The sequence below is a fragment of the Candoia aspera genome, chromosome 6 (genome assembly GCF_035149785.1).
Source record: "Candoia aspera isolate rCanAsp1 chromosome 6, rCanAsp1.hap2, whole genome shotgun sequence".
NCBI lineage: Eukaryota > Metazoa > Chordata > Lepidosauria > Squamata > Boidae > Candoia > Candoia aspera.
This window is the reverse complement of record NC_086158.1, coordinates 61,711,799-61,736,362: the sequence shown is the minus strand read 5'-3', so window position 1 is coordinate 61,736,362 and position 24,564 is coordinate 61,711,799. Positions and strand designations below refer to the sequence as shown.

The window sequence follows — 24,564 nt, the reverse complement described above, 5'->3', positions numbered from 1 at the left end:
CAGGAAAAGCTTGAATAACTAAATAATTGCCACTTTTTAAAATAAAATACATGACCTCAGACTCCAGTGTCCTAAAGTTGTTCTTTTTCAGTGTTCCTTACCCATCTGATCTTACTAGAAAAACAAATTTCATTTCATGTGTAAATAAGCATACTTTTCTTCCTACTCTACAATTCTACTGAGGAAATTTTTATGGATGAGATAGCATTAAAATCTGAATCATAAATTCAGAGTTCCTAGTCTAGTTTCTGGCTAGACTGGTTCTTTTAAAATATTTAATTTTTACAAAATAGAGAATGAAGTCATAATTTGGTTCCATAAATCCTCATACAGGAAAGGCTTGGTTTTAAACAGGAAGCCTTCTCCCTGCTAAATTGTAAACCGCCGTCAGTAATGTATGAAACAGCCAACTATCTTCATGATTATACAGAGACAAACTGCTACCTCAAAATATTATCAACTAGAAATAAACCATTTTTTACTAAAGAGAGTCTAGAGATAGGTGTAGGCAATTCAGTAGTTCTCGAATCCATTCTCAGTGGAACGTAACCACAGGTTTTCCAGCCTCCCTTTAAAATGGTAATGAAAAAGCTGCCAGAAAGTTACATCAGTGGAAGCATTTCAGAGGCATTTACTGATCTTCAGAATCAATGAAGGAGAAAGCTTTCTAATGAGACAGCAAGAAAAATAAATCAGGTGGTCTAGAGCCAAAAGACTAAATAACCCAGGGCTGACAGATACTTACTGCATGGTGAAAAATGGGATTCCAGATCATTCTACAGTATATAAACTTCAGAATCAAACATGTCTCTGAGACTCTGTTCAGAAGCTTATTTAGTATATAAAGCAGTCTTAAGAAATCATGGGTGATAAGCATATTTAAGGATTTTACATTACCCATACTTTAACACAGATGTGGGGAACCTGCAGTGTTTCCATATGATATATGGAATCTAGGGCTGCTGTAGTTCAGTGATATCAAGAAGGCTACAGGTTTTCACATCTCCAGTTCTGTGGGAAGAATCTGATTAAGAGAAACCATGATAAGTAGGGTCAACCTAATAGCCGGGAGGTTCACAATGGGAAAATGTCCTTATTGCTTGGTCAACAAGAGACACTACTGGCTCAATCTACTTCAACGTTTTTGATAAAACTGAATAGTAGCAATGAACTGAACTGTCATTAAATGTTTTTCATTTGTGTACTTGAAAGAACCTGAAATTTAGAACCTTAACTTACACAGATAGCAATTAGGTATGTCTTTAAATACAAGTTATGCTTTTTTCCTAAAACAGGGCTGTCACATGAAAATACTGATTCAGTTTAGCTGTAACACGCTACGGGCAAGCTGGAGCCTGCATGCAATCCCTTAGCCCTTTTTGAACCACTAAAATTTATTGGTAAATCACTGAAAATCAAGGAATTAAAGTGTCTTTTGTTTTGGGGGGAGAGGCAGAAAGCTGTACAACCAAGGGCTTCTCAAACGGTGGCTTCTGACTCTCCCAAAAGCATCATGCGCAACTGGGTGAAAGTCAGACCTGAGTGGAGAGCATTGTCAAACCACACTCTAGGTTTGGCTTCTGCACATTTTCTCAGCAAACTGGGAGCAAGGTTGAGCAGGGCCCTCACTGTGCCTGGGAAAGTCCACAGCAAGCAGTTACTGTACCACAAAGTCTGAGAACCCCTGTGAAATACCGATTACCATTTAATAATTTGCTTTCTTCACAGGTTCAAAACACAAGTTCAAAAACAGGAAAAGAAAGACAAAAAAGCCACATACAGAGCATCAAATAAAAGCTTAGGGTTTCATCTGAGCCAGCCATTTGAGACAATTAAAACTTAGCTCTTTAAGACTTATTACCTATTCACCAGTTTTAATAGAGATATTTACTTGTACCTATCAGTTAAACTGAATACATAATCAGTACAAACTGATGTGTTCATTATAAATGTTTAGGATATATAACAATAAGGAAATAAAGCAGACAAAACTAAAAAAAATTAGAACAGAATGGAGTACGTGTATTGGACTTTATTTAAATTTTTGACATTTATCTCCTAGAAAACAAGATGCAACTATTCAATTCAGTAAGCAGGCATTTGATGAGCTTTAATATTCAGTACATTAGACATTCTTGCTGTGGGTACAAAGAACCAGTTGTCTCTGTGGAAATTTTCAATGAATAAAAAGTCTGCTGTTCTAAATGCTTAAAATAGCATTTTTTTAAAAATCCTTTCAATCGTGTCCGATTCTCTGAGACTACCTGAACAAGTCCTGCAGTTTTCTTGTTAAGGTTTTCCGAAGTGGTTTGCCATTCCTTCCTTCCTAGGGCTGAGAGAAAGTGACTGGCACAAGGTCACCCAACTGGCTTTTGTGCCCAAGGCAGGACTAGAACTCGTGGCCTCCTGGTTTCTTGCCTGATGCCTTGACCACTACACCAAACTGGCTCACAAAATACTATTAATGTAATGGAAAATGAAATTCGTATTAATTAAATAAAAAATAAATGTTGTCAATTGTAGAAGGTCAAATTTCAAAACAACAGTTCCCAGCAAACTAAGATTAATTTACAATATTTTATTGCTTAGAACGAAGATTTTCAAACTGTGGGTTCAAACTCCCTGCAACTTAGGGGAGGATGCATTTTTTAAAAAAAACTGTTAAGCACTGCACAAGCAGAATGACAGCCCTGTCAAAACTTGCTCCAAGCACTGTTCCTTGCTTTCCCTGCACAAGTCCCAGTGGGCAGTTGCAGCACTCAAAGTCTGAGGACCTCTGCAAGGTAAGATCAATCTGTAATTATTTATTAAATATAACTGATATATTTTACTTCTTGCCCAATCCTAATCCCAATTGAATCATTATTTTTGGTCACTGGGAGGGGGGCTACACAAATTCATTTATCGTCTTAAGGGTCACAGTACTGCAAAATCTGGGAACCCCTGGTTTAAATCATCATTTTCCAAAAATTGGCAACCATTTGTTTCAAGCTCATTTGAAGGTTGTTTCTGGCCTGATGGTCCCGTCCCGTCCCCCCCGCCAAATTTGCCATTATGAGCTTTTGGTAATAAATCAATCACTCTGTGTAGTAGAAAAAGCACATCAGTTATTAAATAGAACTTTTTAAATTCTTCATCTGAACAAATAATAGTGACCCAGCTGCCCCCAAGACTATGTAGCTGGATAAAAAGCAAAGGGCTGTCAGCTTTAGCAACTTAAATGTCTGAGTGACAACTACTCTATTATTCTGATAACAATTACTGTATGTTATCACAGATGTCTTGAAGAGCTGATCTGCATTTTATTGCTCAAGGAATCTTGATTTTTCTGTATCAAAGCCAAAGAGCTACTCAAACTCGTACCCTGTTTGAGTGGGTGCTACCTGCCTTCAGTATGCAGTTCTTGGAAGAGAATCCAGTCTGCCAAATGAGCTCCCTTCCGTTCTTTTCCCTGCTCTCTGACGACATTCCCATATATAATTTATGTTCTGCAATTTGCCCACTGAGTAAAAATATTTTAGCATCATTAGCAACCAGTTCATCATTAATTAAATGAAGAGTTAAAAGTGGTACACTAAAACAAGAGGAGGGAAAAAGGGGATCAATAGTAAGAAACTCTTTGTGTTCATCACAGAGGATCTGTTTTAATAACCACTCCCAAGGGTGGGAGGGGGGAGCAAAGGAAAATGAGGTTTCCTTAGGCTCCAAACTTCTGTCTTGTGCAGCAATGTTATTAAATAAATGATAGGGAACATCTTAAGAAATCTTTCCAGGATGTTGATCATGTTTATCTGATTTTATCTTCAAAGGAACAACCGCAAGCTCACTTCAAAATATTATTAATTTTATTTGGGTAACGAAGTAGGTTATGACTGTCCCAAATTTCTTAATGGAATTCCTTGGGTCAGTCACTCTCTCTCAGTCCAACGCACCTCACAGGGTTGCTGCTGTGGGGAAAATAGGAGGACGAAGGAGTATTAGGAATGTTCGCGGCCTTGGGTTATTTATAAAACTAATAAAGGAGGCAGGATAAAAATTAAATTAAATTAAATAATAAATAAATTCTTCTTTCTACTTTAACTTTTCATTGCAGCAATAACTTCACTGCCAAAAGCATTTAGCTCCAACTACTGTATCACACAAAGCAGAATCAAAATTATAACAATGTTCTTATTATTCATATTGACTTCATATTTTATCCCCTCAATATTTACAAAATGATTGGAAAATATATCACATTCCCTACTGGAGTTACTTTTTCTGTTAGGAACAAAAGTGGTGTTTCATAATAATCAAGGATAATTTGAATGGCTTTTCAAAATGTTCGCAAAATGGCTAACAAGCCTACAGGTAGTCCTCACTTAACACCCTTTGTTTAGTGACGGTTTGGACTTATGATGGTGCTGAAAAAGAAACGAATTATGACCAGTTCTCACACTTAACAAACGTTGCAGCATCCCCACGGTCATGTGATCACAATTTGGGTGCTTAGCAATCAGTTTGCATTTGTGACCATCACAGCATTCCATGGTCACATGATCACCATTTTTGACCTTCCCAGCCAGCTTCTGGCAAGCAAAATCAATGGGGAACTGCATGATTTGCTTAACGACCACATGGTTTGCTTAACGCCCACAGTGATTCGCTTAAGAACCACTGCAAAAAAGATGTACAATTGGGGCAGATTTGCTTAATTACTGCTTTGCTTAGCAACCAAAATTCTGGTCCCAATTGTGGTTGTTTTGCAAGGACTACCTGTATTTTTCGGTACAAATCAATAGATTACAGTTAACTTTCTGCTCTGGGCAGGGAGTTGGGCTAAGTCCCTTCCAACCTTATGATACTATAAAATTCTTTAGCTTGTAAAATGACTTAGAATACAAGAGTCATAATATAGTCATTCTGGACATTCTTTCACTTAAGATTGCCAAAGTTCAGTTTGCTTTCTTTTATATAAATGGTAAGGTCTACTACTGACATTACAGTTATAAACAAAGTTAACTTATATTATGCTACTATTTTCATAGCTTTGCTTTGTTTTATAGTTCAGACAAGATAATCAGCTGACGATCAGAGGTCTGGTGCGACACACCAAGACATGAAAAACATGTGTTTGTAGTTCCAGAAATAATTAATCTCCTAATATAGATGTTTGCCTAATATGCTCAAGCATGACTAGTCAAAAGAACAAATAGAATAGACTGTGCATACCCACCTAGAATACATTAATTGAACAACAAAATACATTAATTGAACAACAAATTAAGTAACCAAAGTTTATGCTAATATGTTGTGCAAAACCAGATCATTTTAGTTTATGGTTCAGTGCATTGTGCAAATCCAGACAGTTGTTTTAATTCATTAAATTATGATTATGTTAACTACGAGTAACAGAACAGTGACGGGATAGGAGCAGAAGAGCCCTTGCAAAAATTTACTAAGGCAGAGGAAATTACCACATACTTATCATACTTTTGAAGAGGCATAAACAGAGTTAATGCTAGAACTTTTCCTTGAACTATTTCAAATTTAGAAACACAGTTTCATACCATTCCAGTGACAACAAACAATAGGGGGCAGCTCAGGAAACCACTATAGAAGCAAAGAGAGATTTTGACTGAGCTAAGAGGTAAAGGTATAAAAATGAAAATTGAAGATAGGTGTAATTGCCAAGAAATTACACCAGCAGGTTTTTAATATTTGCAGAAAGGAAGTCTGAAAGGCTGAAGTACAAAATAATTTTAATCTTGCAAGGGAAGCTAAAACCAACCAAAACAGTTTTGGACATTATTCTAATATTAAGAGGGGGAAAAAAAAACACCAGGAAAGCAGTAAGAGAAAAAAATAAATAAGGAAGGCTACTTGGAAGAGATGGTAGGATGACAGGGAGAGGGCAGACCTCCTTAGCTAGTACTTTGCTTCAGTCTTCTCTCCAAAGGGGAACTCTGTTCAGTGCAGCTAAGCAGAACTGACACAAAGAGGAAATGGCAAATAAAAAAATAGGCAGTTGGCTACCGCAAATCAGTTGAAGCCTCCAAGACCAGATCAATTACATCCACAAGCCTTGACGGGGCTTGTGGACGTGATCGCAAAGCCAAATTTCTGTGATATTTGACAAATCACGGAGGATGAGCATAGTGCCAAGGAACTAGAGCAGTGTTTCTCAACCTTGGCAGCTTGAAGATGTGTGGACTTCAACTCCCAGAATTCCCCAGCCAAGCCATCTTCAAGCTGAGAAACACTGAACTACAGAAAGGCAAGTATTATAACTATAGATGTAAAGTTAGAAGAGATCATTAATCAGTTTATAAGCATTTAGAAAACAATGCACTGCATGGCAATGGCAATGGCATCAAGAATAAGTCATGCCAAAACAACCTGCTTTTGATGACCAGGAATGCAGTGAACCCAGTTTACCTTGATTTCAGCAAGGCATAATGGAAAGAAACCAGCAAGATAAAGTACATCAAGTACAAATGCAAGTCCTTCTTTAGGATAGGGGAAAAAACAAAAAATGAAGGCAAGAGTCTAGGATGGAAGAAACCACACTGGGCAGCAATACATGCAAAAAGAAACTGGGTATCTTGGTGGATTATAAACTGAACACAAGCCAAATGTGAGATGAAGTTGCAAAAACAAGCAAACAAACAAACAACCCAGCATATGCAATCCTAGTAGTGTCAATAGAAATTACTATTGGTCAAACTTCACCTAGAATATTGTGTTCAATTCTGGGCATGGCAGTTTAGGAAAGTTATTGACAAACTGGAGCACATCCAGGTAATAGCAACCCAAGCGATAAGGGCCTTGAATGAAAACGACTTACAACAATCACTCTGAGGCATTGTGCAAGTGTAGTACTAGAAGGTAAGCCTTTAAGGGTACTTGATTGCTGTCATTTAGAAGACACTATAGACTTGTTCAGTACGGTTCCAGATAAGAAGTCAAGAAACAGTGGCTTTCACTTGCAAGGAGACAGATTCCAATTGGACACCATGAAAAAATTATTAATGGTAAAAGCTGTTCAACTATGGAACAGACTGCCTCAGGAGGTGATGGACTCTCCTTTGCTGGGAGTATTTAAGCAGAGACTGAACAGACATCTGTTGGGGATATTGTATTAGTGGATTCTTGCACTGGGCAGGTGATTGGACTGGATGATCTCCAAGTACATTTCAGCCCTTACATTTTATTATGTTTTAAACTCTGATTCAGCCTATTGTTTAGCATAGCCTTATATAAAGTTAATAACTCTAACATATTTTTCTGCAGTTATTTTTGCTGCATCAGGATGAGGTATCTTTTTCCAGCCCTTTCCTACTGACACGCAGACGAAGCACCAGCCAAAGGAAATGCACGCCTATATTCTCCAACTGCTCCTAATTAGCCAGTAACCAAAACACACACGTTCCAGTCAAAGGAGCAAAGGAGCCCAGGAAAAATAAAAATGTGTGGAAACCCAGACAGGAAATCTAGGAATTGGGTAACTGGGTCAAAAATTTATTTCAAAAAGTTAAATACCACTCTGTCCAACCTCACAAAGTAATTTACAACATAGCTGGGAGGGATGGAAGAAAAAGAAGATCAGCAACACTGAATAATTTTGAAAATATCTGAAGATTTCACTGTTAATAGAAATCAACTGGTGAAAGTTATAACATTAAAAAAAGGGAGGATTTCTGTCAACACTCCTATCAACTGCTTTCTACCCACTGTTTTTTTTGTTTGTTTGTTTATCCAATCTTCAAGGGATTACGTCACATTATTTAACTAGGGAGATAATCCAATGGTCTGTGGGAGGATGGCATACAAAACTGCCTGTGGAAGACAGTCTTTAAGTGAGACCCTCCTCATTCCTGTTAACAGCTTTTTTCCTGATGGCTGGTGGCATGTTGAAAGGAGACAGAAGAAAGCCAGAGGAAAAAGACGTTAGATTTTTCAACAACGAAAAAGCTAACAGATCTCCAGGAGCACAGTTTGTAATATTACTTGCAATGTCTATAAAATATGGCTTACAAATGAGGACAGTATGGTAATGATAACTTTGTTCCTATCAATTGATAACAAGCAAATATTTAAACTGGAAAAATACATACTTTTCAATTAGGAAACACAGATAATTATTCTGAACAGTAAACATACTGCATTCTACTGTTACTTATTTTTGGTGTACAGCAGTATTATTACTCAGTGTATACATATCTGAACTGCAGATATGCTAATAAGTTGTTTTAGCAATTATAGCTGCAGCTGTTCTGAAAATACTAGGATTTTTTTTTATTTTGTAGATTCTGACAAATCTCAACAGCATAATAATCTGAATAATTAACACACAATGAATATTTAGAAAAGCAAGTCTATTTTTACTGGTATACATCCTTTATAAATCTAGGGCCAGTCTACCTTCATCCTTCAAACTAGGTTGCATACTTAGTTCTGAGAAAGTTTATCTGTGTTCAGAGGCTTTACTCTAAATAATGCAGGAGCTAAATTTGAAAAAGATGGGATTTGTACTGGTGATCTAGTCTAAAGATTAAAATTCAAATTTTAGTCTACTGCTATGAAACCTCCATTCCTATGCAGCATCCAGTTTTACAAATAGCCGTATATGAATGAAAAAGTGTGAATTCAGTATATAATATCACTGAAGAAGAAATACCATATTGCAAGTTGAAAAAGATTTCACACTTATACAATTAAACTAGATAGAAGAAGGGGGGGGGAAGATATGGAGGAATGATTGGGAGAATGTTGTTGATGGGAGAGAGGTCAGTTTGGAGGATGTAAGTTAGGACATGACTTTGTGGTCTACTGTGGCTTAAGGGGACGTTTTTGAAGAACTGAATAAGGGATAGTAGTTGTAAATTGATTCTGAGACCATGGCATGCTGAAGTGGAATGCTGGAGTGATTAAGAACAGGAAGAAGACAGGCAGCCTGGTAGCAGGTTGTGATAGCATGATAGATAGCAGAAGAAAAAGCAGAGAGATGGACAAAATGGAAGAAGGAACAGCAAGTTTGGGGACAAATGAACTGGTTGGAAGGTAGGAAAACCTTGGATGCAGATGGATGCTGGCAGACACTAGTTTGTTTTTAAGTTGAAGAGGGAATGAAGGAGAATAAAATGAGGCCTCCAGAAACAAAAGACTTAGTGGTAGATGACAGGATTCACCATTGGTCAAGACACAGAAGGTGTGCTAGAAGACTGAAGACATGAAGACTGGTTGGTATCTTGGTGAGTGCAATTCCTGAGAAAACGGATTCTTTCATTGTCTTTTTTCTGAAAAAAAAAAAAGCTCTGGGAAGTAGATTATTGCAAAAAACTACCTGTAAAACTGAATTCCTATACATCATCATTTCTAAAAAGTAGAATTCATTAAATTGAATAGGGTTAGGGTTAAGAATAATGAGTATTTAAAATTAATGAGTATTACAAAAACTATTAAGTCTAAGACCATCCAGAGAATTTTATGGCCAAGAAAGATGAGAATCCAAGTCTCTCCTGGCCAGTGCATCACACTGGTTCTCGCTGCCATTTCTCAGAATTATTCTTTTATAAAGAATCAGAATTTATTTTATTAAAGTTTCATTTCCAACCACCTTGTGGCAAAATGTATCATGCTAAATGGATTCATTCTGATAAAACAATGTTAGTACTGGCAAGAAATGATCCATACATCTGTAATAGCTATATAGTAATCCCTAAATTTGTTGTTGGAGCCAATCTTACATTTTCCTTTAATTTGCCACAAATTACTTGAGTCAAGGGCATTTAGTATTAAAGAAATGTATATAAAGAACTAAAGCTACATCATTGTAAGAGGGAGTCACATAAACTCACTTGCCGAGTGCATAGTTCAATTCTAGTCCAAAATGACCGAATTCTAGAATCTGAGTCTCAAGTCTGTGAAAAGAAGGGTTTACTGCATACATTACTGGATAGTCCAAAATGTACATGCAATCAGGTTCCATCTATACATATTTAGTCAGGAAAGAGTTGTGTAAATAAGCCAATTTGGATCCTACCAATTACCTATAAAGCAGAGAGAATGGAGTGATTTAAAATGCAAGGGCCACAGATGAATTTTCTCCCCATGACAGTTTCCCATTCCAAACTACTCCAATAATAAATATTATTTTATTATTTTTCCTCCCCCGCTGTATTTACATAAGCTTGCTGGAGGCATGAAAAAGACTGGAAAAATAATATTTTCAATGGAAAAATGTAGGAAATGGACAGACTTCCCCTCCAGTCTGTCCATCATACCCACTTTGATCCTGTGCTTACAATTGTGCATAGGACTGAGTCAATTAGCCTGATCCAGTTAAATAAAATCCTCTGTTGCTGGGATTTATTCTCAGGTTAATGTTAACTGGATTGTGGTCTAAGCAGGTAAGGGCAAAACTCTTGTTTTTTCAGTCAAAGCCCCACAAAAGAAAATATTTATCTCTAGAAACCAGAAGTTATACACAGACAACAGTCTTCCAACTTTTTTATAAAAATCAGCCACAGGTGTCTGCAAGTATGAGTAAAGGAGCAATAACTGCTTAATCCCTGTCCCTCTAGCTGCCTGTTGTTGTTAAAAATTGTACACCCATTCACTTTTCCACCCCTACAAAAAAATGTACTTTTACTCATAATTTCCCTATACAAACAGAAAAATGCCTCATATGTAGATCTGAGTTAGGAAATTAAATACATGAAAAGGGTTAGGGTTAAGAATAATGAGTATTTAATGCTCATGCTTATCCTCCAGGGTTGTTTTGGTTTTTAAAAACCTGGTACGTATAATTGTCATGGATTCTGACCTATGGTGATTCTACAGCCACAAAGAATTTAAGTGAAAATAACATAAAACTGAGCTGGGGGTGCAATCTTACATACTATCGAGCAGGTAAGACCCAGAGAACACAGCTGGATTTCTCAGAATATGTGTTTATTTATCTAGCTTATTCTTCCACTAAAAGTAATCCTAAAATAGACTACAGCATTACAAAATAAATCACCACAGGAAGAACAACCATAAAACATTATAAAGCACACTGGCATTTAAAAAAAAAAATTAAAAACCCACCCTGGGTTAATAACAGATCTTGAATTGGGCTAAAAGTAACACAGATATGTATATATAAATTACACAGTACTAGTATACATTTATTTATTTATTTATATTTGTTAAACCACCTAACTTCATTATGGTTGTACAGTAAGTCCAATACATGTATTAAAAACACAACTAAAAACCACATCTGCCTCTACCAAAACATTCCCCAACATGCAACAACTCAGCAGGGGCTCCTATTAATAAATAACGTAGTTTATATTGCAGATATGTAAAATGGGAAGAATAAAATATATTCTATTGACTACTTATACTGCTTCCAAGAAGACCAAACCAAACAAATATCTGTTCCTTCACACTCTGTTGCATCAACAGCCAGACATTTGCCTAGTTCATAACTTTTTAAAAACCTGGTACAGGAACTGACTCTTCCATTCTCACCTAACAACAACCAATTCTCTCTTTTCCAGCTGTGATGTTTCCTTCAGTATCCTTTCACTACTATCTCCTGCCTAACTTGGTCTTCTTCCCATGTAACACACCCTTTTTCATATACATGTCCTCCACCTGTCTGCTTCTCCCTCCCATGACCCAAACCAGACCCATTCAGCATTCCTGAGCCATCCTGCATCCCCATCTAATTTTCTTCTTTCTAGTATGTCATAGCCACAACTAGTATTGATATCTTGGAATCCAGAAGTGTAAATTCTCCTGGGCACTGGAAAGTTGGTTTTTTTCTCATCTAAGTATGCATAATAACATTTTAAAATTCTTTTTATCTAATCTCCCCTAGGAAACAAGGATTTCCTAGCCCAGTCCAAATCTCTTCCCCCCACCCTTCAGCAAAAGACTAAGAAGCTAAATTAAGGTTTATAAAGAAGTTATCAGTGTAACAGTATTTTAGACTATTCCACGGCAAGAAGCCACGGAAGTGGGGGGGGGGGGGGATACAGGGTACATACAAATCTAACTCAGTCCCCGGCATCACGCGGGTTGGGAATCGGAGGGGGGGGAGGGGGTGGCAGTCTGCTTTCGCTATCCTAAGTACTCTCCAGATGCGTTGGGCTCCAATATCCCCAACCACGATATTTATGGATGTTGCAGACCAACAGATTTCGAGAGTTGACGAAGGCGGGTGTAATTCGGAGCGAAAGTTGGGAGAGATGCGCCCCTCCCTCGCCCCGCCACCTTCCCGAGCAAAGCTCACCCTGGCCGCAGGCGCCCCGCTGGATGGCGATGACGGGCGGCTGATGCTGCTCTTCGGAGCGCCGGCTAGCAGTCCGCAGCTGGCACAGGTTGCGGTAGCTCCTTCCGTCGCTGCCACATACCGGGTCCTTACTGGCACACACGCAGCGGCCGGCTTTGGCCCGCCTGCGCACAGTGGCCGAAGCGGCCACTCCGGGTCCCCCGGTCGGCAGCACACACAGCAGCCCTTCGGCGCACGACGGCTCCCCGGATGGCGACCCCCCACAAGACTCGCCCTCCTGCGCGGCACAAACAGGGCAGCAGCCGCAGGAGTCGAGCGCCTCCCCGCTTCCCGCGCACTCGGCGGGCAGCTCTGGGCACTGCGCGCGGTCGCAGCGGTCAGGGCAAGCCCGCTCTTCGAAACGCCGCCCGAAGAGTTGAGCCGAGCTGCCCGGGAGCAGGAGCAAGACGAAGCAAGGCCACCAGCCGCTCAGCGCCAAAGGCCACAGAAGGGCTTTCATTGCTCCCGCGGAAGAAGGCGCGGAAAGTCCGGCGAGCAAAACGCGCAACGGGCTGGGACGGCGCGGCCGAAGTGGAGAAGGAGGGTCCGCGCGCGCGGGGAGAGGCGGGAGTTGGAAGCGCTGCCTGGCAAAAGCGCAGAAAGCAACCGAGGAGGGAAGCGGCGCTTTAAAAGGAGCCGGAGCTGCCGGAGAGGTTGATGCACGCACAAAAAACGCCGCCGGCTTGGAGAGCCGCCAGGGAGGGGACTTGGCGCCGCTATACTAGCCCCGGAGAAGGGAGGGAAATCTGCTGCCGCGCCAAGCGGGAATGCAAACTGCCGCAAGCTCACTGAGCGTTTTTTTCTTCTTTCATTACTTTTTAAGTATTTTTGTTAACGTTGAAAGGCAAGGTTCCATGATTTGTATCAGCTCAACGTCCTTGGCATAAGAGATTTTTTTTCATATTTTCTATAGTTTTTCATATTTAGCGGAGCGGGCAAGATATGAACGTTCCATTGATCTCTGTACTGTACCATTTTCTATTATTTTATCATTCAAACTTTGTTACCGTCCCAAAAGAGGGACTCTGGGCGGTTTACAATAAAATACAATAAAAATTAAAATCCTATAAAAGTAAAAACAAGTTACAAATATAAAATACTATATAAATAAATATAAAACCCAAGTGGCTCTAAAGATTCCAATCCTGTGGGAGGGGCTCCAAGGCGTGAGCCACCCCCAAGAATGGCTACCCACCTTCCAGCCCCAAGGGTCTTCAGGGCCTTTTTGAAGGTCAGGAGTGAAGGGGCCTGCCTCACCTCCCGGTCACGATGTTCCAAAGGGCGGGGGCCACTGCAGAGAACGCTGGCTTCCTGGACCCCACCAGATGAAATTCTCAGCCAACTAAGAGTTCCATACTTAGCTCAGATACATCCAGTTGCCTGAACAATGCACTATAAATGTTGTTTAAAAAAAAACCCTATGCTGCTGTGGCATTTTAAAAATCCAGGTCCAAGGTCTGAAGCATCTCCAAAGTTTTCTTCTAATGCTTTGTTCTTGGACTTCCTCCATTAAATCTGCCACAAGATATTATGCAATCTTCACCAGGGTCTTGGTTGACCTTGGAAAATACTCCCTCAAGATGGTTAACACCTGTACTTGTGGCCCTTGCAGATATATGGCTTATCTTAAACCCTGTGCAAACTGGATCAACGAATGCACAAATATAGTTTTTAAAAATGACATTTATATTTGGAAATTAATAGAGTTGGCCTATTAGCAAAGCGATTTAACAGCTTTTTGATTCTGAGGGCTAGATGCAGTGATGGTATCTAGGATGGCAACCAGCAAAGCCCAACCGACCTTTTCCCACATTCTCATACAAAACTTGCTCACCATTCCGAAAACTCTCCAAATCACTGTGCTTCTACAACCTACACTCTTTATATTTCAGTTTGCAAACACTCTCACATGAAAAAATAGTTATAAGGCAACAAAAAATACTTGTATTTGTTGATCATAATGTTACTTTTTGAGAATGTTTACATTTACTGGCTAAAATGGCCTGTGCTTTCCAGAAAAGAGTTGCTGTATGTCATATTTAAGCCGTGCACTCCCAATTAAATCAGCATACCCTGTCCTAAACACAGACTTTCTGGGAAGTCTCAAATTTCTGGGACACAGAAAAGCAATCTCTTTGTCCTCAGAATACCTTCCTATGCTGCTAATACATTTGCAGTATTGCACAAAAAGATTGCTGGAACGCAACCAACTTGGTACTTAGCCAAGGAAAAAGTTAGGACACACAGACATTCAACACTGCCTTTTCAAATGGTAAGATACACATTGTTGCAAACAGATTTTGTACTCATAAAAATAAATTTAAATACTTGGAACACCTAGTGAGAGTCCTCCTTCACAAAGACATCAGCTGGTTCTGTTCCACTATTACGAACAAGCTGATGATGCAACATTTTTCCTTCTCTGTCAGAAATCTCAGCTTGGATTCTTTTTACTGCCCCATAAAGCCATTAATGCCAACTGCCCTATGAAGATGATAGCAGTCTGTTATTTGCTTTTAACTGTATTTTTGTTTACAATTCATATTACTTGTAAATTTTTTGGGAGTATAAGGTAGGATATAAATAATATTAAGAAACACATAAGGGAAAATCAGCATCATTTTGATCAGTTTCTTATGGGTCCATCATGGGCTGCTGTTAGAATGGGATGTAAACTGCATCACTCCTTCGATAATATCTCAAGAACAAAGAGCCGTTTTGGTCATACATTCAGCACTAAGGCAGGAGTGAGGTAGCTACAGCCCGCCAAGTTGTTACTGAATCATTAATTCCTGGTAGCAGGACAATTGGCCACAATGATCAGAACTTCCAGAAGTTCCAGTCTGGTTACTAAATTGGGCCAGATGTTCCCTCTTCTCTGATCTTAAGTATAAAAAAAAGAATTCCTTCCAATTAATTCTACAATTTTCAGATCAACACGATATTAAAATGTATCTGGAATCCCCAACACAGGATTTTCAGCCAGCTACAATCACCAGCTTTACTGAGGTTGGGAACTTCCAGTGTCCTCCTTGATAATTTTTTCTGTACTGTTATACAGTTTAAAAGGGTTCTCCCTCCCATTTTCTAATTTTGGGGCGTCTTCATAATGTATCAAATGTCCATTATTTAATATTTTTGAATACGTACTTTAATCTGAACTTTTAAGTGTATATTGGGGGGTGTCAGTTATTCCTCGGTTAAGCAATGGTGTCTAAACTTCAATATTTCTTAACCCTCATTCTTCAGTATCATTCAAGGCTAACTTGTCACATGGGAGCACTGCACATATGAAAACACATGTGCACAAACTGGCATATTTAATAACATAGTCTGACAACAGATCATTCCAATAAGTCTTCGGAAATACAGTACCTTTTCACACCCTAGTTTTAACCACTGAGGAATTTTATCTATTTAAAATACGTACTAAAACTAGTTGTACTAATGAAGCAAAGTTTTTAAAGGTTTGCTTTTGATCATTAATGTTTTAACAATCACTTTTAAGGTTCTGGTGAATCTGAAGGGAAGAACAAAAAGTAAAATGCAAGAAGAGTTTCATTCGCTGAACAATTTATCTTTTGAAGTGCACTAAATGTAGTAGTCTGATAGGATTGTTATAGTTCATTATTTATGTCAATTTATTAACAAGAGTGACATTTACAGAAAACACCACAGGTTCCAAATAAGTTAACAATTTTCTTCAATTTTATATAAAAAGTACTGATAAATAAAAAGCCCTGACAATTTGCCAACCACAAGCATTTCCCACACTACTGAACTATCTGAGCAATTTGATTTTAAATGAATCCATAAGAGTGCAGCTGTGATTACAATTCATTATTGAAAACCAGTAATACTCAAAGAATAAAATGAACATGCAATGTGGAAATTGTACCAGAACCAGTAAATCTAGCACAACATCAAGGTATGGCAATACAACAAACAATCCAACTCAGTTTCTCCCACAAAACACACATTGTGAAAAATAAAGTCTCACATACCTACTTGCTAAATCTGTTACAAGTTAAAATGTATGCTCCTGATTTATACTGAATAGAACATTTACCTTAATTCACATGTAACTGAGAAGGCAAATAAAATGTAGCTTACAAACACTGCTTGTAAATATTTAGCTTATAATTAATATAAAGGTACTGCTATATTGGAGTGATCTGAAATAACATCACAGAAATTTGGCATTCTACTTTCTTTTTAGGCCTTGTCCATTTTTTTATTTCTATTTTTAATATCAACAGGTTTGATCCATGTAACTTTCCATAAACACAGTCAGTATGCTTAACAGTAGAACAGGTGTATTCTTGAAAGGAACTCTGTAGCAAATTTCCGCGATTACAGTAGCTGACCTCCGCGATTCAAACTGTTTCTTTGCTGACAAACAGAATTGTAGCTAAGTGGGAACAACAGTGAAAATTCCCAACATGAGACAAACTTAATGAAAAAACTGGAAAACGACCAATTCATTTTGCATCAGTGATAGAAAATACTTGTGCCTATCAATATATGAGCTTATGAAAAAACTGAAAGGGGTGGCAAAAAAGGACAGATCCCTTGTCCAAGTGCCAAATGAGACTCTTCTTGTAAATATAAAGGTCATATGACAAACGGCTTTGTAGACAAAACTTTAGATCAATATTTTGTGGGGAAGTTATATCTGGGGAAATTAATTCGAAGCTAGAGAACATTTAGTTAAAGGCAGTCAAACACTGCAAATGAAAATGTCATGTTTCAAGATGCAGATCAGTACAGCTCATGACTGTAGAAGATGTAGGTGGATTGAAAATAGGATATACATGGAAATTAGCACACAACTGGACTGCTAACATTACTCTGTACACCCAATTTTACACATATAGCACACAGAAAGCAGGTATGTGCTGGTCACTGTCTAACTCAGTGGCTTTTAAACTGTTTGACCCAATTACCGTTTTCACAGTCCCAAATAATGTCATTACCTCCACAAAAAAACCCAGACTCCGTTGTTTAGCACAAGCATCTTGGCAGTGTCAGTCCCAGACTGGATCCTTGACTCACAAACATGCAATTACAAATTGTTCCATTGCCCTCAGGATATGCCTAAATTACAGCCCCCTCCCCCATTTAAGAACCACTGGTCTAACTGAAGTTCTCAAATAGCATAAAATAAAAGGCTCCTTGCTCTCACTGCTACTAGAATTTAAGCAATCAGGTAACAAATATTTTTTAAACTCACAATATTTTTTAAAAGCTGTGACAATATGTACAGTCAAGTCAATCCATATAGTGCCACTGCCAGTAAAGACAAAAAAAAATTATACGAGGCCCTGAATTACTGTTTTCTGCCAATGAAGTTTTCAAGCTGGGGCAAATTAGCTGAGTGAAAAGCTATCCATAGTTCTCTCACTGAAATGGGAAGGAGTTGCAGAGTCATCTCCTTTCTATCTTGTCACTAAAGTGAAAATTTAAAAGGAGCAGTACACTACTGCTCATAAATTAAGGGAAGATCCTATTTGACTAATTTCAAAATTTTGGAATTTGCTCCACTAAGACATAATTCAAATGAATACCTATTTCACTGGAATAGCGAAGGTTTTTTTGCTTAAATATCTTTGTTCATTCTTACCTGTGATTTATCAAGCATAACATACAAAAAAATATACAATGGAAGATATGAATTGCATAAAGCAGCAGCATGTGAAACTTTGGGCCTTTTGTTGATTAAACAGATATTTTTTCTACTTAACTATAAAATAGTGCATTCTCATTTTGATCAGTTATCCAGCATCAGCTTCTTAAACTTATTATTATTCACTGGAACTGAACAAATATCCAGTTTAAAAATCATCATGCACAGCTCACAGATACCAGTATGCTGGAAATTGTACTAACATTTCACCTTATACACATGCTGAACAATATCATACAAGGCTCAAAACAACAAAAATAAATCCATCTAACCCCCAAACCTTTAATGTAACACGAAGAAAGAACCCACAGGCACTTTTAATAAATATAGTGCACAGAAGTTACAGGCCACAGTTGCATGATTGAGTAATTCAGTACCAATTAATAGCATGAAGCAGAGTTTGTTCAGTCTTTTACTGACCAAAATATAAAATGGGAACCAGTTACAACTCACTGAAAAGGGGGGGGGGGGAGATCACACAAGAGAAAACAAAATTTCGAACAATAGTTTTAAACATTTAATTACTGCAAAGCCCATTATAAAATATTTTAGTTGAACCTTTAAAAGATTTAATAGCTCATGTTCCCTATTTTTAAAAAATCTACATATCTTTATTTTGGTGGTCCATTAATATCCAAATGTGCAAAAGTTACAACTTACTTTTAGGAGTGCATCAAAAATAGGCTTAATATTCAAAATAGCTGTATTATGGTCATGTAAATTTCACAGCACCAATTTTCTGTAATTCTAAAGGAACTGGATTCTATGGAAGGGCAGTGATTTACAAAGCATTTATCAGAAGCTCCAATTAAGTCAGCACATTTAGGTTAGCGTAAATAATCTGTGGGCCTTTCTTGTAAGGTTTCTTTTCTCATAGAGATTCTCACTTATTGTACTTTAACAAATACTATATTTGTTATGAGCAGTTTTCGTGCCTCGAATACATAGACTGCTCAAATCTAAGTATCCATTGTAAGGAAAACATACCTCATTTCAGACACTGCAGCATGGTTTTTCTTAACATGAAAAATCTCTTTGCATAGGAAAAGTGCATTACATCGCCTCTACTGTTACACTCTGCAGTCCTGACATTCAAAGAACACTATACATAGATCTAGATGCCCAAAAGACTGTGCCAGTATTTTAGAAAATAAGCCAACTTGGTTGTCAGTAGCCTGAATTACAGTATAATTAAGCTGTATGTTGGCTTAAAAAATAGCATTAAGATTTTTTCAATTTTGCCAAACAGATGAAGAGCAGCTGGTACCTTGCTTACATAACTTTTAGATCAAGTATTTTGGCCCCTTCCTATTAAAAAGATTTGTCATCAGGCTACAGAAAAAGCAAAAGGTCTGTTCTGATAAACAGTACAAGGCAGCATATGACAATTAAACATACAAAATTTTGAATGTATGCACACACAAAGGTCAACATAAGCAACATTCTATTTTTTGTTCTTTCATTCCATCTTTGGCTAAAAGTCTGAGAAAAGAAATTCAAGGACCAAAACAATTCTTAATTTTCCAGACTCCTCCCCATTATTACACATCACTAACTGGAAGGCTTGCATCATCCAGATCCACTGGATCAGGATCCTGTTCCTGAGTGCCATTTTTATTTTGAGGTTCCAATAAGCCCTGTAGAGTCACTTTGGAAGTTGAGTCTCTTGAAGGGACAGCCTGGATCTTGAAGCTCCCTGGTTTGGCCGTGGTAAAAGATTCGTGAAATCTTCGCTTCTCCAAGACAAGGGGTTTGCTGTTAAGGGTTTGGACCAAAGTGGGGCTGTGAGTGGTTGTGGAATGTGAGGTGACTGCTGCTGTTTTTGCAGGACAGCTGGATTCTGAACAGCTGGAATGCTCCTGTAAAGCAGAAGCAATTATCTGATTAAGCTGGTCATTTACTTCACATTAATTACTCAATTCAGACTTATATCACTGAAATAGTGAAAAGGGAAAAATAAAGCAAGGCATAAGAGCACAAAGCAGAAGCTTCTCTGATGCAGCACAATGTTAAGACTGTGAGCATACAGCGTTGTGTAATAGCAAGCTGAAACAGCCAAGACGAGTCCCTAAATCTAGTGTGGTACCTTTTAATTATGACAGTGCAATTGCACTGAGTTATGCCCAGTGCGTTCAATCTCCCAGCAGAATAGATTCCCCCTTACTCTCCACATGCCAAAGAAACTGTCAATTTTGAGAATTTGCAAATAGGATTAAATGCTTTTGAAATCTAATCTTAAAAAAGTTTCAAGAAACTAGTCCCAAAAGTTCATGCAAAGTGTATTCACTTTTTAAAAAGAAGTATAATTAAATTCTTTAAAATTTTTGTGAAATAAACTTCCACAGTTAAGGGACTTTATATTTTTGTTCAGCAGACATCTGTGCTTTATTCCTTAGCTATTTTTCCTGTAAAACCATAGTGTAATGTGATTCAGCTGGTCAGTAGTTCCAGAATATAATATAATCTGTTATGTAATTTGGGTATTTCCATACTGTACTCTGCAGTGGTAATTGTTGCCTTGGCAGTGAACTATTTATTATATTCAGTATTATTTATACTTATTAAATACGATTATGCTATTATTGAGTTCAATGTTTTAATACTATGCTTAAAGAAAACTGCAAAGGATAGTAGAAACATTTCTACAATAAGTATACAACTTAGAAGAGTATTGTCTAGACTTTGCTAGGTCAAATGCTGTCAATTAATTTAAAAATTGAGAGAAACTAATGAGTTCTGAAGGGTATTCAATAATATTCCATGTCATCAACCAAGATCAAACAGCAGGATACAGTGAAAGTTGGCAACAACTATAACTGATCCTGTATCATGGCAGTCTGTCTATGGGAATTTCATCTAAAATTAGATGAAATATGAAGCTTTTTAATGAAAGATCATATGACCATAGCATTCTAGCTGTCTGTTCCAGAAATGTTATCCATTTCTTGCCCAATTTTAGAACCGGTGTTCCAGTGTTCTTTATCTATCATGCAACCTAATGTGGAAGCTGCTGACAATCTGAAAATTCCAAGAGTTGTTGTATTAGACCAACAAGCAGAGACTACTTCACGTTAACATTCCAGAATGTGCTTCTACTTTAAATTGTATTGTGCTGCACATATATATAGCTACATTAATACTTCAAGGGACAAAATATCTCTTATTTTGGTTGGTAGGATTAATATAATTTTTTCTATTTCTATTGCACAAATGACTAGCTGGAGAATGCTGCTGCTTAGCTAGATTCAGAATGAGCCTGTTCTAAAAACTTCTACAGTGATCAGATTATCCAGACTAATAGAATAAACTGTGAACAGCTCTAGAACTATTTATAGGAATCATCTAAGAGAAGGAAGATGGAGCTGAGATTTGGTACTTCACTTCGAGTGTGATCAGAAATAATTATGTTTAAGACAAATGATTATGTAAAATAATTTCCAAATACAAAACTTCTTTTCTAAAGTGAACACTATATAAACATTTCTGTAACATTTTTAAACTGAGCCCAAATAAGCCTTGTGCTGGAATAGCATTTGAGATATTTCAATTTGTATTTTTGTGGTAAGATACAAATTTTGTGATTATAACGTAAAAGACCTATAGTCATTATTTTGATTAACTATAGGTTAGTTAATCAAACTAATGCAAGCTGTAACAATCCCTGCATCTTGACTAATGATCCCATGCATATATATTGTATAAACCATGCAGGCTGGTCAATGTTTTTCTTAGTGTGCATACTTTATGTGCACACATTTAAATATTAGGTTCTGAGAGGCTTTTACTTAGCTGTGTTTTAAAATAATTAAATTCAAATATGAACTCTCATGCAAATTGGGCCAAATGTAGTTTCTGTTTCCATGTATTTGCTACTAGAGCTTTTCTTCTCAATGAAAGGAACAGAGACCTCAGCAGCATGTGAATGTTTACCATTCTGAAAAACAGATTTTGTTTAGAAAGACCAAATTTAATGGTCAATGGAAGTTAGTAATTTAATGGTGATAATAATCAACAGAAGAAACCACAAGATTAAGTTCATCATTTTACATAGTGTTAATAAATGTTTTGGATTTCAGCTCTCTGTTAAAATGGCAGGTTTACATGAGAGCCCACATACGTGCTACATTCACCAGTTCTTGATGTATACCTCTGTATACAAGGATTCGACAGCCTTCTGGCCTGCCGCATCTGGAACACAGTGCAAAGCTAAGATTAGAGTAACCTAAACTTGAGAAGAGGAAGGGAGGAAGAGAGAAAATGACAGAGAAAGAAAGAACTGCTGAGAGCCACTAGTAGAGTTATCCCACCACAAAGATTAAAAACACACAAAAAGAAACAAAGGAAGACCCATTCCTGATAACCTTTCTATCACCCAGAATGCATTCATTCCCAGAGACAGTTTCTAAAGGATAGTGGCAATTAATTAGATCGCTTTTAATGCTCCTTGCAAAAAAAAAAAAAAAAAAAGTAAAATTTCGAGTAACAATTGCTTTAATATCACCATGCTGTATACAAGCTAGAATAAACTTCTAGTATACTGACAGAAAAAACAATCTTGCTATATATAAATTGCTAAGAATAGCTAAAAAAAGAAATACCATAGCACTAAATTATAACATTAAATACAATGCTCAGCATTATAAACGTGTTTTCTGCTGAAACCTAGACCAACTATATTACAACTACAGAGTTACTGACATTTGTCATATAGTAAACAGTTTGGCAATGTTAGCCATTGTAATGCCAGCTGTCCAAAAACGAAACCTAGAATTTTTTTTTAAGTACAGATTACCTCCCTGCTAAGAGGATTGAAAACTAAAAAGTTTCAAAAGAATTGTACACCAAGGGGCTCTAAATCAGTTTAGGGACATCTCAAGTACAAAATTCAGAAAATGATCATATAATTTCACATATAATTTCACAAATTTCACTGTGGTTCAAATCAAGAGAGGACAGTTTCAATGTCTAAATATTATGATAATACAGAAAGATAGAAATATGGATATTCCTAAGATTAGCACTGAATCAAAGATGTAACAGTCTATGCAATTTGCAATGCATGCAAATGTGTTACCTCATATCTAGGAATGGGTAGACTGATAAAAGAATATGTACAATACTCATTACTGCTGAAGTGACATAATTTAAGCTGCTTAAAAACATACGGAAGCTGCTGATCTTCCAGGTCCCCGCTGGGCTACTATTGCACCAGAAATTGCTTTAATCCAGCTATGCATGTCTTCTGGACTATCTGCCTATAATGAGAATAATATAAAACTATTGCATAATTTCAGTTTTAGATTTATAAGTACTTTACCTTATAACATAAGAACATATCAGATATTTTCCTCCTGAACAGATTTAAAACACTTAAATCCAGGCTGATAATCAAACATACTTTTTTCATAAAAGATGTGGGTTTACTATAATAGTGAATTTAATGCATAGGTCATGACATCACTGAAACTATTTTGGAAAGAGTTATATAAAGCAATTTTCTATTTCCTGTAAAGAAAAATCCTGGCAGGTGACCATAGCTGTTTTCAGATATTTTTCAATGAATAGGGATATGAAAAGTCCATTATTATTAGAACTGCCTTGTTACCAGATTAGCTACAGAAGAGGATTTAATATGTTATTTAATTAAAATTTACCTCACTGTACACTGAAATTATGTGGAGAATTTATAATCTTCTACATAAGGAATGAAGGAAGAAATTGAAAAGTTCATTGGGCAAAGGAAAAAAATGTTTATGATAAACACAAGTTATTATAATGGGGCAATGTTCTGCTTTTAAATAATACTAATACTATTAATAATTTATTAAATTTATATGCCACCTGACTCCCAGCAACTCTTTTAACAACTTTTACAATAGTTGTTAAAAACATTTAAGAACAGAAATCAATACAAAACACACACACAGAGAGCACAAGACAGAACAATGATGGCAAAGAAAACAAACCCAGAGTGGAACCAAAAAGAAGAAAGGGACATCAATCATCCTCGCCAAAGGCCTGGATATTTGGTAATTGAAATCTGCCTAGACCAATGTTTCTCAACCTTGACAACCTTAACATGTGTGGACTTCAACTCCCAGAATTCCCTAGCCAGCAGTGGCAGACATCTCCAGTAAGCATGGAGATAAGGGAAGAAGTGGCCAAAGAGGAACAGGAAGGGTGAAGGATTTGCACTTGACCAGGGAAGAGAGGGGCAAGCAGCAAATATGGAGAAAGATCCCTTTTCTGCTCTTTGCGCTCCAGTCTGGTTATCTGCCAGTTGGGGAGAGGGGCAGGTGGGAAAGCAAGAATGGCTGAGAGGTAGTGAGCTGTGTGATTACTGGTGAGAATTGCCACCTTGTGAAGGTATTCTATGAGGTCAATATATCCCTGAGCAAAAGTAAGGGGGTGAGGAGAAAGGTTTTTGCTAAACTATGTACATACATTTTAATTAAATTTCAAGAAGCTAGACAGTGATCTAAGATAAGGAGGAGCTAGTTTAAGGGCACTTTTCCTAAGCTGGCATACTTCAGATTCACTGGAAGTGCAGCTCCTAGAATTTCCAAAGGCT

General features: G+C 37.4%; 2 protein-coding genes across 6 annotated transcripts in view; both read right to left on the bottom strand.

The window, feature by feature from the left end:
* Positions 1 to 13,014, bottom strand: part of HTRA1 (HtrA serine peptidase 1) — a 48,242-nt gene extending 35,228 nt beyond the window's left edge. Inside the window, exon 1 of the mRNA XM_063307289.1 lies at positions 12,269 to 13,014. Within this exon, the coding sequence (XP_063163359.1) occupies positions 12,269 to 12,767 (499 nt within the window). The 5' untranslated portion in view covers positions 12,768 to 13,014. The remainder of the gene's footprint in view (positions 1 to 12,268) is intronic.
* A 2,916-nt stretch (positions 13,015 to 15,930) lies between these two features.
* Positions 15,931 to 24,564, bottom strand: part of PLEKHA1 (pleckstrin homology domain containing A1) — a 29,034-nt gene continuing 20,400 nt past the window's right edge. For 2 of the 5 annotated variants that reach the window (XM_063307290.1, XM_063307295.1), the window contains exons 10-11: positions 23,159 to 23,248; positions 15,931 to 19,852 (exon numbers count right to left, since the gene is read on the bottom strand). In XM_063307290.1, coding sequence (XP_063163360.1) covers positions 19,535 to 19,852; positions 23,159 to 23,248 — 408 coding nt within the window. In that variant the 3' untranslated portion in view covers positions 15,931 to 19,534. Of the gene's footprint in view, positions 19,853 to 22,110; positions 22,182 to 23,158; positions 23,249 to 24,564 lie in introns of all 5 variants that reach the window. The other 3 variants (XM_063307292.1, XM_063307293.1, XM_063307294.1) reach the window with 3 other exon arrangements.